Genomic DNA, 16345 nt, shown 5'->3' on the forward strand with positions numbered 1-16345 from the left:
TGCTTAAGGACTGTAGCACAGACAGTACTGTCCATTACTTGACTGCCCTTGTTATTGGGGACATTAGTAAGAGGGAACAACTTAGAATGTTTGGCTGAGGCCTGAGATACTGCACCTGGGTCTGCTACAGGGTTTTTGAAAAGCTACTTTAATTCATCAGGAACTTTGTAGAACCTATCTGTCCTTTTAGTAGCAGAAGGCTGATAATCCGGTGCTGAAGAATTGGCCTGAAATGCATCCAGTTAAGTATCTCACACTGTGGGTACTGGAAGAAGAGCAAAAGTACACATTTTCAATAAGTTGTAATATCTCCTTTGCACCTCAGACATATGTCTGGGTTGCCATTCAAAATGTTTCATCATGCTTTGTAAGGTTTCTCCAAAGAAAGTCTCTTCCAAGGGGAATCTGGAGAAAGTGAGTCTCCCTTAATTGAGGAAATCTGTTCTGGAGAGTGCAACTGGGAAGAGTAGTTGAGAGAAAGATTGGAATCCCTGTCAGGTTCCTCATCAGAGGAGAAAGAACCTAAGGCTCATTTGTGTGATGTGGCTTGAGAAGGCTTGGTCACAAAGGAAAGTGGTTTCAGAGACATGGCTGCCTTGAATAACCAGTGGTTTCATCTCAAGAAAGCTGAGCTCCTTAGGAGACAGTTTAACACACATGAATACAACACGGAGTACCAGCTACATTACTACACTAAATGACAGCTACACTCCACAGGGGTTATTTCAACAGAGGTGAATGCATCACAGAACAGTAGTAACTCCCCAACACTGCCATGATACACTGGTGACTGTGTGACACACACAAACATCTTATGTCACAAAATCATATAAGGGATAATACACCTGTGTAAGAATACATTGATTAATTGTCAAAGTTTGAAAAGGACCACTAGTGCAGTACCATTCATTACATCTGGGGCAGAAAATACACAACTGAACATCCACTCATGCATACACATACACACTTACACACACTATACAAATGTAAATGAAATATTTTATTTATTTATTTTTATTTTACATTTGTTGACCAGGCTAGTCTAACTGGCTATATGTCCATTGTCAGTAGAGGCCCAGGGAGAAAAGCTCCAAGCATAGGCAGTAACAAAACATAGAATATATACAATAGTAACATGAGAATGCTATACATTGTTTAGATTGTACATGGCATAAATTTACACAGAGTCTTATAGTAGGTTTAAGCTAAGATTAAAAATCAGAGAAAAAGCAACATATGAGAGAAAATCAAATATAGAGGAATTTTATTTTTTTAATACTAGGAAGGAAAATCTCGTTAGGGTTTACAGGAATCAAGCTTCTTGAAGGCCAGTAGATCTTAACTACGTTAGTCAAACCTGTGAAAAGCAACAGTCTTTGCCTACATTAGGAAACATTATATGCTGCAGTCTGTTTGCATGAAACACATCTATGTAATATAGAACATAAATAGTTAATAAAGCCTGATATCATCTAGGTTACTTTTCATAATATAAAAATGGGAGAAGGTGGAAGTAGCTCTTCTGTTGGACAGACTTGTTACTCTCTCGACTGCGGTCCACCTTAAGAACAGGTCAGGGAGTTGCACAGTGATGTACAGTCATGGGAGGTAGCCTCGACATTTATATTAGCCAGCACACTTATTTCTCCTGGTATGTTAAGCAATGAGCTTATGAGACTGAAGGTAACAGTCTCACCCTTTATGTAATGATCACCAAGTCAGTGGCAGTCTGCAATCTTGTACCATCATCTGATCAGGTTTGGACCCAAGAACAATTAGGATTCTGTAGAATCCTTAGGCTGTACTTCACCTTTCCTTAGGAAAGTCGGTTACCTCTCAAGCTCTCTCTATCCTAACGTCTCATCTACTACTTTCTGTTCTACCACCCTATCAACATCGTACACTCCCCTTGCTTTCCTTGAAGACTGAAACAGTTAACACAGTACCTCTGCTTTTCCAAGCCTTCTAAGATCTCTTTACATAGCGTAAGCCAGACCCTGATGTTCTTTCTGGTACGTAAAGAGTTCTGCCTCTTGTTCCCTTCTGTCAAACCCTTAATAGCGTGTGCCCTTGCTTTCCTTGTACTGCACCTCCTCCAGCTCCCTACCTCTTCACTTCTACCACCTGTATTCCCTTTCAACCCTGCCTGCTTTGCTACTTTCTACCTCTTACTCAAACACACTTGTTCACAGCCCTACTACTACATCCCTGACACAATTTTAAGCTGTCTTATCCCCTCATTTTGTTGTCAGTCTTCTAAATCAGTTTTGAACCACCATTCACATAATCTATTCCCAGAAAATCATACACCTGTTATGTTTATGGTATGAAGAGAAGCAAGACTAGACCGGTTGTGTGTGTCTGCCTCATCACATGCAATAGTAAAATGCAGGAGCCATAGAAGATGCTTTCACTGTTTGCATCACATGCAGTGCCCTTGCAGGAGCTACATCACACACATTGTCAGTGCCAGTCTCATCACATGCACTATGTTATGCTGTCAATGTCTCTCTCAGTGTGCAGTGTTATCAGGCCAAAGCCATAGCAGATGTCTCTGTCTGCCTCATTATGTAATACATGTGGCAGCAACCAAAGCACACATTGCCAGAATCTGTCTCATCGTGTGCGCTATGTTAAGCAGTGCTTGCAAGCAGATATGTCATTATCGCTATCATAATGTGCAGTATGTCAAGAAGGGGCCACAACACACATAGTAATACCATCAGTGCACAGCAGAAGCCAGACCAGACTGAGGAGTTCCAGCGTTACGAACAGACACACAACACTTGGCTGGGGTATCACTGTCATTATCACTGTCAGATAAATCTATGCCAAATATGCCCCATGTCTTAGCAAGCTGTACAGGGATGATCATGTGTCAAAGATAATGGTGGTACTGCTCAATGCTAGAAGTCAAACTCCAGTCTCTGAAAGCCTTCCTCTCCCTGGAGAGTGTAGGCATTTGGGTAGTAAAGGGGACATGGTTTAAAGTCGCACAGAGTACCCCAGCAATGCAACGTTATAATGTCTTTGATACCTTTAGACCAGCTATTGCACAGAATGGTACTAAAGATGGAGGAGTTTCAGTCTATATAAAAACAACCTCACATCCAGACCAGTCAAAGTGTATGACCTAGTGAAACTCGTACATGAGCAACTCACCATAAACAGGGTGTCATGCCATATCCTTGCAACCTATAGGTCTCCCTCCATATCCCAGGAAACCCATACTACCTAGCTCAATGTACTAGAGTCCCTTGCCATTCACCCAATACAATATTCATGAGGGATTTCAACTACACTGCTATAGCTTGGAAACCTTACACCACTTCTAATGCCCAAACCCAGTGATCCCTAAACTTTGTTAACACCAACATCCTGGAACAGCTGGTCCATTCTCCTACCAGGGGTACAGACATCCTTGACATCATATTCATGAACAAATGGGGAGGGAGGGGCAAGTGTAATGTCTTCACACTTTAGATCCGACTATAAGGCAGTATTACTTGAAATAAAAATTAAATCTGGGGATCCAACAAAACGAAAAACCTTTAGGAACTATTCCAAGGCTAACCTCTCTCTCTCCCTACTAAGAGACACCTCAGCTAAATTCCAAGCAATTCCATACCCAGTAAACACCATAGCATATACTGAGCTATTCACAAAATCTGTGTACAGCCATTTTAACAGCTGTATACAGTGAACTGTGCCCACTTATATTAAAAAATAAGACAAACTCAAAACACAAGCCACCCTGGTGGAATCACAGTATTAATCGGTTATACAGCAAAAGAAAACAAAAATCTTGGCCAAGTATAGGAAACACGAAGCCATATATAGTAAAAGCCCCCCTGATCAATTTAAACAGGCAGCTAAGAGGACTAATTAAACACTTCAAAAGCTAAATTTGAAGAAAAAAACAGCTTCTCAGGCAAAGGACCACCACAAAGTTTTCTATAGCTATGTTTGTAACCTCAGGGGAAATGCACAAGAATGTGCATAACATACTGTAAATGGCATCACCCAAACTGAACTGGAGGTCATTGCCAATGTTTTGACTGACAAGTACAGCTCAAATTTTCCCCCCACTTCTCCTGACAGTCCAAGGAAATACCACTGCAAACGCTGGACCCATCACAGTTTGGCTTTGTTAAAGGAGGGTCATGCCTATTAAATCTGGTGAACATTTTTGAGAGGGTCACCAAAGCACTTAATGAAGGTAAGACTGTGCACACAGCTTACCTCAACAGGGCCAAGGCTTTTGATACAACAGCCCACTCAGGTATTATAAACAAGCTTAATTTATGTATAAACCCTTTTATCACCCACTGGATAGCCAGCTAGCTCACTGATAGGACCCAGGATGTCAAAATAGGTGAGGTCACATCCATCAAGACGCCAGTCACTAGCTGAGTCCCCCCACCCCCTGGCTCTCGACTGAGCCCAATCCTTTTTGGTATCTATTTCTCTGAAATGGAAAGAAATGCCGAAGGTTTATGGCTGTCTAAGTTTGCAGATGACTACAAGCTGGGGGTTATCATTGACTCCCCAGTAGACACTAGCATTCTTCAAGAAGGTCTACCTCTAACAAATGCTGCCAAAGCCATGGTCTTAAACTCAATGCTAAGAAATGTATAATTGTACTCTTTGCGAAGTCAACCATACTGGCTAATTACCCTGCTGATAATACACCCCTAAAAGTCGACCCAGTGGTCAGGGATCTGGGTATGGACAGACAGTGGCCTTACCTTTGATCACCACATGGACACAGTGGTGAGTAAATCCTTTTATGTTGTGCAACTTATAAGTAAGAGCATAGCATCTAGGTCCAAAGAGGTCATTATCCCACTTTACTCTGCCCTCATCAGATCAGTAAAATGCTCCCTTTGGTATGTACCTGGCCAGGCACATGCAGCAACTAAAGCGGCCTCAAAGGTTCCTTAGAAACAGAATACAAGGCGTAACAAACCTGCCTTCTGCAAAGTGCCTTTCCCTCTACTCAGTCTCCTATAACTTGCTGAGGGGTGATCTATGCCTGGTTTACAAGCCATTCACAAACCCCACACTTATGAACCTCCTACAAATTCATAAGCCAAAGAAAACCAGAAATACTATGTCTAGGGACCTGAATTTTGTCTGTGACTTAAAGAGAACATGCTGGAGAGACAGATATGCGTCTCAGAGACTGCCCCTCCTATGGAAAAGGTTTCTCATCCATGTGAAACTGAGTTAGTCTATTACCCAGTTTAAGTGCAACCTAGACCAGTGGATGGAAATTAGGAAATTTATACTGGGCCTGGCACCCATGTCCCTTTATGGACAGCGCCATCTTATAAATGCCTGGCTCTCAACACCTTATTCAGATACAAGACATCATTATTCCTTCTGGAAAACTTGGCTTGGCTTAGAAAGCCCCCAGGTCGTTACCCTAGTGACAATCTATGAATCATTGCACTGGGACACATGCAGAAACTTGTATCAGAATTTGCAGTACCAATGCTGCTAGTGACAGTGATGCAAATCCTACAACACTGGTGATTTTATTTTTTCACACAGGGAGGCTTGACTTAGTTTTTCAACTGAAGGCAGAGGTAAGTACATCTCAAACTGAAGAGAAACAGAAATACGCTATGAAAACTGGGCAGAAAGTGACTCATAACTCAAGGACTGCCAGACAGCACATATAAAGACAGACTCCAAAATTCAGTCTACTTTGTTGGAGGGACCTGAGCAAACTGCACAAATGTCTTACACTGCTACAGGTCAAATATACATTAGCAACATATTCCTGTACCACATATACAGATGAACATGCTTGCTCCAAAAGTAAAGCATGTGAAGTATATCAATGAATTTAGAAATGGAATTAAACATTTTGCTTCAGATGTTCTGATAAGCACTCATAAATGGATGAGATCTAAGAATCAGACATTTTTTAAAAGCATGAAGTTGGTTAGTTTGTTGTAACTTATTTGTACTGTAAACTGCTAATAATCCATGGACCAGAAAAATGACAAAGACTTGTTAGTCCTTCTGGAGAAGCACAGATACATTAGAGCTACTGGTCACATGATGAGCCACAAAAACACTGTCAGTTTCACATGTGAATGGGCACCACCTTTAACTTCTAGAACCTATATTAATGAAGGCAGGGTGACAGATCCCCACATAAACTTACAGTTTTAGTACAACACTAAGCCATATCAATCCTGATCTACTGAGCAATCTTTTACTGCTTTCCATCAGTTTCTTTGTGTGCCTAATGCATGCAGCCCCCCAAACGTTTCCTGTAGTCTACAAAAAGGCTGTCAGGTGCCTCATCTCTTGTATACCCTGTCAACTCATCTCACGCAAACCCTTACTGGAGATCAATATCTACAAACTAAGGAGACAAACGTTAATACTGCTAAGACAAAGACATGGTTATTCATGCTACTTTAAAGGAATTCAACTGCCTAGCTTTAATAGCAACCACCATTTACAAGGGTGGTGATCTCAAAATTAGTGAGACAAAATGTTCCAGTATGGAATTTCATGACTGACTTGCCACTTGGGAAACAGCACTCTTCTACCATTAAATCATCTTGTTTCCAGATAAGGAAGACAGCCCACATCAAGTGCCTTCTATCTCCTCAAGATCTTTCTATATAGCAAAGCCATGCACTGGTCTCTGCCTCTCTCTACTACTTTAACTATCTGGACCCAGGGCTTCCCAACATGAGTTAGACTGAGTGTAGCTATTATAGAATTCTGTGGTCTGGTTACTAACAGGTCCCCACACCAATTATCCTCATATTACTCTGGTTCAGTCTGCATTGGTTTCTTATTCAGTCTTGCACCTACCACTTTCAAAATTTTAGTGTTGGTGTATTTAGCTCTAAATTATTTGGCTCCCTATGTCTAAAGGAGTTGGATTCCTTTATGTCCCTATTAGGCATTTTCATTAGTCATAACAAGGTTGATGGTGATTTCCAATGTCCATCTGGAACCTTGTAGCATTCTCTCCTATTGAAAGATAACCTTATCTCATTGGATGATAAAATAACCACCTGCTGGCTGTTTTGTCATGTTCTGGACTGCCCGTCTTTTTTTTTTCAGTGCTTGTCATTTTATTACTTATTTCACCTGGTATTTACTTTTGCAGAGCAATTGGTACATATGTGTATTTTGTTCTATTGGTTATACTGAAATAGTGCTTGGGCTCAAGAACCTTAATAAACTTAAGTTTACCACAGCATGCTTCTGTGTCAGTCTGACATTCCCCTAATGCTGCTGAACTGGAAATTAACCTGTTAATAAATGTGCCAAGATGGCAGCAGTGCTCCATCAAATCACTGTGCACGTCTGCTGTTATGTACCACCTGCAAAGTAGATTGCCTGAGGTACTAAAAATTTAATGTCACAATGCTGCCTACGGCATGCTGTACTTCATGAAGCTGTTTCTTTCTGTTAAGTACTTTCTGTACCTTTTATTTTTTTATAATGCTAGTATATAGTTTTTAAATACAGTAAAGTGTTTGCAGATATTATGGGTTGGTCAACTTAAATCATCAGTGTGCTCTCACTATACAAATAAAACTTGCTTTGGTGAACTAGCACTGCCAAAACACTTGTCTAAATATTGAGAAATGTTTCCTATATACTCAGTGTTACCTGAAATAAACCATACATTACTCAGAACATTTGTTCAAACCTAGGTTAGTTTTCCACAATGGTTGGTATAACTGGAGAATGTTAAATTGCTCACAGAAGTTGTAACCGTGGGTTAACTGCTTACAGCATATGAAACACTTGCTGAATAAAAGCTGGTGTATCTGGGACACTTTACAAACGATACAACTCCTCTGCAGCAGTTTTGAGAATGGTCTTTGGATGCACAACTGTTGCACACATTCACTTATAGCAGTCACAAAAAAGCTTAAGAGTTTCTGAAGCACATACTTTACCGATTTAAGTACTTCTGCAAATAAGGTACACTGCACTCTGAACATATTTCAAAATGATCAGAGCATTTGATTGCAAAGTATTATGCAGAGAATATTAAATATATTAGCAATTATTCCAGAACAGAATATAGTTAAGCACCAAAACAATTTTAAGCAATTCATGATGGCAAGGATACAAAAAAAACAACATAAGAACTACATTCAACAGTGCAAACATCTATTAGAAAATCTCACGTTATTTACTTAGGAAAAAATAGTATTAACATACCATCTGTCATAAAACACACAACTGCAGTCATGGCCTGAAAAAGAAATGAGACAGTTTAGTATCGGATACCTCTTGGCATGCAAGAATTTACAAAATATGAACAAATGCTACACAGAGTGAGACTACTTAACACAAAAAATATGCTGTCTTATACAAGTTACACGATACTGAAGAGACAGAACACTGTGGTCTATGCCTCTAAAAATGTATTAGTATTTCACTATGGTGGTTCTGGGTGGCTGCGGTGGTGCAGTGGTTAGCATTGCTGCCTCACAGCAAGAGGTTCTCCAATTTGATCCTCGGCTGGGGTGCCTTCTGCACGAAGTCTGCATGTCCTCCCTGTGGTCACGTGGGTTTCCTCCGGTGGCTCCAGTTTCCTCCCACATCCCAAAGAAATGCTGTAGGCAGATTGGACACTCTAAACTGGACCTAGGTGTGAGTGCGTCCGTTTGTGCAAATTTGGTGGAAGTTTGGGCGCCAGGCTGGCAACTCGACACCGTAAAACTCCACTGCCAATCATGAGTGGACAGATGATCTGCTGTGGCGATCCCTAACCGGGAAAAGCCAAAAGAAGAAGATTTCACTATGGGGGTACTCCTTTCTAAATCACGAGAAATCCAAATAGATAAACCTAGTATAGTTACCTCCCCAATTTCAATATGCTTTAAGAAAAGAGAGAAAACTACAATAAATACTGCAGCACACATTAATTTTGAGCTGCATGCCAGCTCAGACTGGTGCAGTTTTAATACATTAATACAATCTGCTTCAGAAAAGTTGAAAACAAGCAGGTGTAATGACTCCTGTTTCAACTTCCATACAGAGATTCCAGATGAGCATACAAGTCCATTGTTAGTTTCTCAAAACAGTGGGTGATTATACTGTTTTCTCTGTTACAAAGTGTTTTCATGACTAGTTTCACTGCAACAGTCATCTATGAAACTACAGTGATAGTTCCTGTGTACCAAAACCTATCACCTCCCAAGCAACTAATAATTGCCACCCTAGCTTTAATTCACTGTGTCGTTCTTAAGAAATCAGTGCAGGGCCACAGCAGTAGATATCACTGTTTGCCAGTCTTCCATTTCTAAGGCAAAGACAACTGTTTAATCACTGGAGCTCTTTTTAAAAACCCTGATTAAGGCTTCTAATAATCTGTAGAAACATTTGTTAGTTATGTGGGCCAGTAGATGAAGAAATGGCCTGGTCTGTCAGCTACTTAAGTATGCTAAGGTTGAAATTAAGCATACAGTCTCCCTTGCAGCAGAAAACACCAGTGATGTTTTGCTCACTTAACTTGATACCTGCTGTTAGGGAAATAACAGACATGTACTTACACCATCGGATGACCTATGAAAGAACCTCTTCAGTGGGTCAGCGGATGAGATTTCTTTTTCTTCCATTTAAAATTAGCTGCTTTTTATTTGTCAAGCTCTCATAAATGGGCCTGCATATACTCACTGCTAGTGGATACTGTGACACTATATGCCACACACTATGGGAAAGAGTCTGCAATCTGACCTCACCATTGAGCCAGCTTCTTCTGGAAATCAGACAAAACAATGAAGATCTGGTAGATATACAACTGTCCAGTTTTCAGGGAATTTCAACAGCAGCAACCAAACTTACTAACCGATTAATAACCCTTGGCAAAAGGAGATGTGAGGTAATGTGTGACCAATAAAAATGTCCATCTCATAGTTCCACGCACACATTCCAAAACGTACATCAAGTTCTCTCTTCAGTGGGTCTGTGATTAGGAAGAAATGTGCACATTAAAACAAAATCTTTAGTTGTCAGAAGTCTTAGAAGAACAAAAAGGACAAAACTCAAATGGCTGTCCTGAAGCACTAAAGTACAAGACCTGACTCCTGGAGTCATGGTCCAAGCAATAGTGCTTGTTGATGATGTGAAATAACGACTAAGTATCCACAGCACAAATGTCCACAATTATGCCATTTCTGAAGTAAGAAATGGAATCATCCTTCCTTTCGACAACAGCTATTTTTTTTCTAAAGGTTGCTTTACAATCTGACTGCAAAAAACAATGCAGTTCTTCCTTATGCAAGGCAAAGGAAAAGATAAACTGTTCTGTCTTTCTAAATTTGTGCACTCTCATCACAGAGAACAGCAGCTGGTACAGCACATCTATGGTGTAAAGGGAACTTTTTCTCTTAGTTCATGACCCTGTGTATAACATGGAGACTAACTGACTCACTTAAGGCCACTTTTGACACTCCTTTGGGAGGAAAAGTAAGATGGTTATAAGGAACACCCAAATCCATGTGAAAGACCAGATATTGCTTCCTGCAGATAAGGTTTGATGTTTTGATGTCCTGCATGAAGGGATGACTGCCACAGGAAAGAAACTTTTTTTTTTTTCAAGGGAAAAATCACAGCTGCCAAACCAGTGTGTTTGATTTGGGGACAGATTAGCTTGATCAACAACAGCTTCTTTGAGGAGAGTGACTGCAATTGTATATCATAACATTTGGGTTACAGCCACCTCATCTACTACTTCTCTCATCCATAAAAAGCAAAAAGGTGATTTTAGCCCTGTGAGGGAGCAATGCATGTCTTGTGCTAGCCAGCGCTGCCTTAAGAAGGCATGAAGCTTGCTTACATATCTCATGTTACTGTTACTGTTTTGTCAGGAGTTCTTCTCATTGATTTGGGCACTGTACATCTCCGAACACATCCAAAAAGCTTCTTATTGTAAATTTCAGTATTTTTTATCAGTTGCTGCTATTTTGTATTGGTGTCTTCATTAACATTTGTTTTATCATTTTAACATTATTTATACAGATGTTGGTGGAGTCCGTCAACAAGCTTGTCTTTGGAAGGCACACAGTTCCAAAGGATTTCCATTCCCACTATCTTTCCTGTTTTTACGCTGAGTTGAGGATTGTGTGCACTGTGGTAAGCTTAATCAGATCACCTCGTTAGCAAAGCATAAGTGGATAGTTTGGCTATACTTCAGAAACACAGTGTCTTTAAATCCAGTTGATGCCCATAAATATTACGGTGCCTGCAAAATATCCCAAACATCCAAACCATCCACTTATATGCTGAGGAGGTCAATAAAAAGACAAAAATATACATGTCCACAGCTAAGGGGGGTTTGACTTTACTAGCCTGAATGTAACCATAAAGACTTGAAAAGTAAAAAAGTCACGTTCAGAAGCCTTGTAGCTGAAACACTTCATGTCCTTAAGGGGTCATTTACATATACTCCATGCGCCTCCATTATAGGAGGTTTAAGGTATCACATGGTGAAAACTCTAGATTTGGCTTAGTTTTTGTGATAATGGAGGTAGGTGTATAAGCATAGAAGAAAGCTATGGATCTGGGGGTCTCTTGGTGTCTGCTACATTTGAAATTGTGGTGAGAGGCAAAAAGATTGCAACACGGCTGACCCCACTGACAAAACATTGACTTTGCCACTGATAGATTGACAGACTTCTCATGGGGCAATAGAAAAGATCCACTCAGTCTGTCCGCTAATAAGCTGAACTCCCCTAGTATGTTATCTGAAATTAGAAAGTAACTGGAAGAGAATGCTCACTACCACAGTCTCACTGCTTCTCAACACAAGGGATAGCACTGGATTCCCCATGTATTTTTGATTTACCAGACTACAGACATGTTGGCTGCTTGTAAAGCAATTATCCCCAGAACATCATCATCCTGCAAAGCCTGTAACACTAGGAAGACTGCTCTCACCTCTAGAATACTTATGTGTAGGATGGCCTCTGAGATGGATCGCATGACTTGAATTATCTGTCCCAAGTAGTTCCCCCAGCCGGGAAGTATCTGTGGTCAACATGGCCTTGGGCAAGGGTGGAACAAAGAGGTGACCATGAAAATCATCCAGGGCATGGATCCACCAGGACACTTTGCAAATCTTGGTGATTTGAATGGGAAAATTCATGGATTGTTGTATTATCTTCCTTTGGACAGTGTCCAATGTAGCAACCTCATATAAAATCTTGCCAGTGGTACCAGTGTTATGCAGGCAGCCATACACCTGAGAAGCTGTAAAATCAACCTGGCTGAGGAAGACTGAAGAGACAAGAGATGTGCAGCCTGATGTTGTAAAGGGGGGAACTTGAAGTTACACAGTCTTGCCATTTAAAAAACTGTATCCAAGTGAACACCTATGAACACCACGACTTCAGTGAGAAAAAGGTGTGATTTGCTGTAACAGACTGTGATGCCCAGATTAAGGCACTGTTGGAGCAAGTAGTCCCTGGCGTGAATCAAAAGATCCTTGGTGGGAACGGTGAAGAACCAATCATCGAGGCAGGGAAACATCCAGAATCCTAGCAATCTCAAGTCAGCTGCAACCACCGCCAAACATTTGGTGAACACCTGGGGGGGGACTGTGGTGAGAACAAAGAGCAGGACTCTAAACTGGAAGTGACTGGTCACCAGCCAGAAGCAAAGACAGCTCCTGGATTGTTTGCCTATTTTGATGTAACAGTACGCATCCTGGAGATTTATCAAGCACATTCAATTGTCCTTCCCCAGAACCAGAAGTATGGACTGAACCATGACCATTCGGAACTTGTGTTTTCTAAATAGATTTAGATGGCTTAGGTCTAAAACTGACTTTAGGTTCCCATTTTTCTACAGCACCTAAAAAACATGAATACGTTCTGAAGCCTTGCTGGGCTGGTGGGACCTTTTGGGTGACTTTTTGCTAGCAGCTTTTTGACTTTTGAGGCTGTCTCTTTCCTTTGATGGGGGTGGCACATTGGGAACTTTAACACCTTATGCAGAATCCTCAATCAAGGGTGAAGCACCTCAAATACAGCAGCTACAAACGTATCTCAGAAAAACAAAACTGAATGAGGTAGCAAACACGACCATAAGAAGCTGACCATTTATTCTTTTAAAAACAATGAAAAACAAACAAAATATCTTATATCCAGTAAGCGCTTTCACATTCAAATAGAATGCTTCACCAGACTGTTAACTCAACATTAACTGTCTTTAAATACCATACTATTCCATTAGCAAACCAATCGTATTCCTAGCTCATAAATATTAAGTGGATAGAACTGTGTTGTAGTAGTATTTTTTCATTATTCTATGTTCGCAATTTATAAAATCTCTCCATACATCAAGTATTAAAAACATAAATAATAATAAATAAATTTCATGTTAATATTTAAAAATACATGTATGTATTCATATAAAAATATGTATATAGACCTTATGTAAAGCTATATGTGAAGCATGTTAGTCTAATGAAAAATATAAATAGAAAAAATGAAGACATATCTAAACATCATAAAATGTTGTTTTTAAAATAGATATATACATCTACTTGTAAAACTAAAACCTAAATCGATCATGCCTTAACTCCATTAATAAAGCATAAAATGTCTTCATCAAAAACACCTACATATATATGAATGTATCAAAACATACAAAAAATATCTGTATAAAACATATATGCAGAAACAAATATAGAAAGAAATTTTATCTACAATAAAAAACTAAAATGCTGTTAAACAATAAGCAAGAAAGCTAGTGGATATTACGTTAGTTCTCAACCTATCTTCAAGGCATAACATTTTATTAATGTTTAAGGTTCCTGGCTGCTAAAAAGGGCCTCAAAGAGACCATATCATTAAGTCCTGAACCTCTATCTGCTTGTAGTCTCACATTTCTTTCTATATTTGCTTCTGCATATATGTTTTATATAGATATTTGAATGTGAAAGTGCTTACTGGATACAAGATATTTTGTTCGTTTTTCATTGTTTTAAAAAGAATAAATGGTCAGTTTCTTATGGTCGTGTTTGCTGCCTCATTCAGTTTTGTTTTTCTGAGATACATTGGGAACTCTCCTTGATTTTGTTGAGGGAGGACAGGAACAGGGAATGTAACAGGCTCTGGTAATTACAGTCTGCACCCACACATATTTGATGATAGACTTCCAGATGCAGGGATAACTGCCCCCCGATGCCTCCAGAGTGCATCAGTCTGGTAAACCTTCAGGACTGCTGATAAGGCTTCTTGGTAAATAGACTTCTGAAGTCTTGGTTTTGCATGCCTCCTATGGGCGACATCTACCACTGAAATTCCTCCCCCCTCTGCTGTGGGGGTATCTACCGCCACAGGAGTCATGGGAAAACCTTATGAATTTCAGAACCACATCTTCCTCTTTTCTGGTTTCTACAAAAGGTCCTTTGAGAGACAGAAAACCATATTCCTATGACAGACAGGGTTTCCCATTCTGTTTGCTCCTGGAGAGACAGTGCCTCTCTAACTCTGAGCCCAAGCTGAGTCTACCCACCAAAAGGGGCATTGATGAAGGACGTCTTGTGAGCCTCTGCAAAATCACAATCACATTCATGCATGTCTCCAAACAGTAATGTCTGAATCTGTGGCTCTAGAAACATCCTTTGCATTGTTGGAGATTAACTGCATGGAGGAGTCTGACAGCGAATGAAGGGTAGCCTGTAGGGAAAACAGATTTCCTGTCCTCTGCAGTCATGGAGCCCGAAAGCATCTTAGCCAGGTCCATCTGAAACCTTGTTATGTGTGCAAAATAGTTCAGTGATCAGACAGCAAAGGTTGCTAACACAAATTTGCTTCATGAATCTGTCCAAAGCCTTAAACTCTCTGTTAGGGGGATGTTCCTTTTTAGTGGCTGTCGGCACCACCACAGTATGAAATGGGGGCCCTTTCTCCAGTGGGCAGAGTCTTTGGGCACGACTAGGTATTTGTCTTTTTTGGGGATGAGTTTTACTACATGCGGATACTTCCATGCCCAATGGGAAATCAGGATCCACCATTTCATCCTCTGGAGGGACCATCCAGGAAGTAGCTGAGCCGGTTTTGAAAGCCTCGAGCAACACCTGAGAACAGGGTCTGGCAGACCAACCATCTTTCTGTGTCAGAAGCTTGAGGATCTCCCCACATCAGATATCCTCAAGGGGTGACCTGGGGGACCCCTCCTATTCATTAAAGTCCATGTCTTCTGTTAGTGATTCTTGTGGGTCATCAATATGCCTCCTCTTGCACTACCAGCGAGCTTCCACTGGGGATAATAAGGGGAAGACTTGGAAGTCCTCAGGGAGTCCTGGATGAGGACTGTCTCAAGACTGGGACACACTGGTAGTCCCGATGGAACAGAATGAGTCGGGTCAGAACACAGGACAGGCAGTTGTGGAGGGGTGACCCCAAGCGGGCAAGGATGTCCCGTCTCCTGAGGTGGAGAAAACTCTCTCCACTGCCTCAGAGGCAGAAGCCACAGCAGAACCCAGAACTATCCCACAAAAGCTGAAGCCACCTGACTAGGATAGCTCAGAGAATCCCTTTGACCTTGTCTTGAAGCAGATGCCAGCACCACATTATCTATCATTTTGGTCAACAAAGCAGATGATCAACACAGGTGTGCAAAACTGACTCTAAGAGTTAGTATATATAATTAGCAGGGTGTGGGGGGGAGTGCAAGGAGGCTTACCCCTCCTTCTTTTTTAAACTTTTCACTTAATGAGACAATGAGGATTTTCCTCACATATGAGTAGTACACTGTCGACGTCTGCATGGTCGACATTACTGACATACTGACATTTTGTTTTTTTCATTCGTTAAGTGCACTCATAGATTTATATATATGCCAGCACCATGATGCTGAGGGATAAAACCCTGACAATGGCTCAGGCATCGGAAGCACTGGCAGAGGAGAATGGACATATCAATCTGGGAAAGGAGGTATGCATGTCCAGAGCTCACAGAGCAGTATGATTTCTCTGGTGGAGACTGCGGAAACTTTTGCAAAGTGTTGCCAAGTGGAAGAGAAGAGTGGTTCTTCGTTGGTGCTCACTGAGCATCCCATTCTCAGAATGCTGCTGAGGATACATAAAAGATGCAACTAAGTACAAAACATCATGGTAGTAGTACGACTCACACAAGAGATGCCTCAATCTCCATGCTGACTCCAACCCTTACAAAGGAAGGCTGGGGGAGTAAAACATTAGGCAGATCAAGAAAATAAGGAGATGCATCAGGGTCAGCTGCATGGAGAAAAATGTGAGAAAAAATAATACCTGTTCTAAAAGTTATATTCAATGCAATATCTACTCTCCTGCTGTAGTCAAACTACATAAAGAATA

At 40.8% G+C, this 16345-nt stretch overlaps 1 protein-coding gene across 2 annotated transcripts in view; it reads right to left on the reverse strand.

Moving 5' to 3' along the window:
- Positions 1-16345, reverse strand: part of CCZ1 (CCZ1 homolog, vacuolar protein trafficking and biogenesis associated) — a 1119178-nt gene that overhangs the window by 263671 nt on the left and 839162 nt on the right. For both annotated transcript variants that reach the window (XM_044089701.1, XM_044089702.1), the window contains one exon: positions 8215-8248. In XM_044089701.1, coding sequence (XP_043945636.1) covers positions 8215-8248 — 34 coding nt within the window. The remainder of the gene's footprint in view (positions 1-8214; positions 8249-16345) is intronic.

Source organism: Protopterus annectens, chromosome 12.part0 (genome assembly GCF_019279795.1).
Source record: "Protopterus annectens isolate FY-2018-M chromosome 12.part0, PAN1.0, whole genome shotgun sequence".
Classification (NCBI taxonomy): Eukaryota; Metazoa; Chordata; order Ceratodontiformes; family Protopteridae; genus Protopterus; species Protopterus annectens.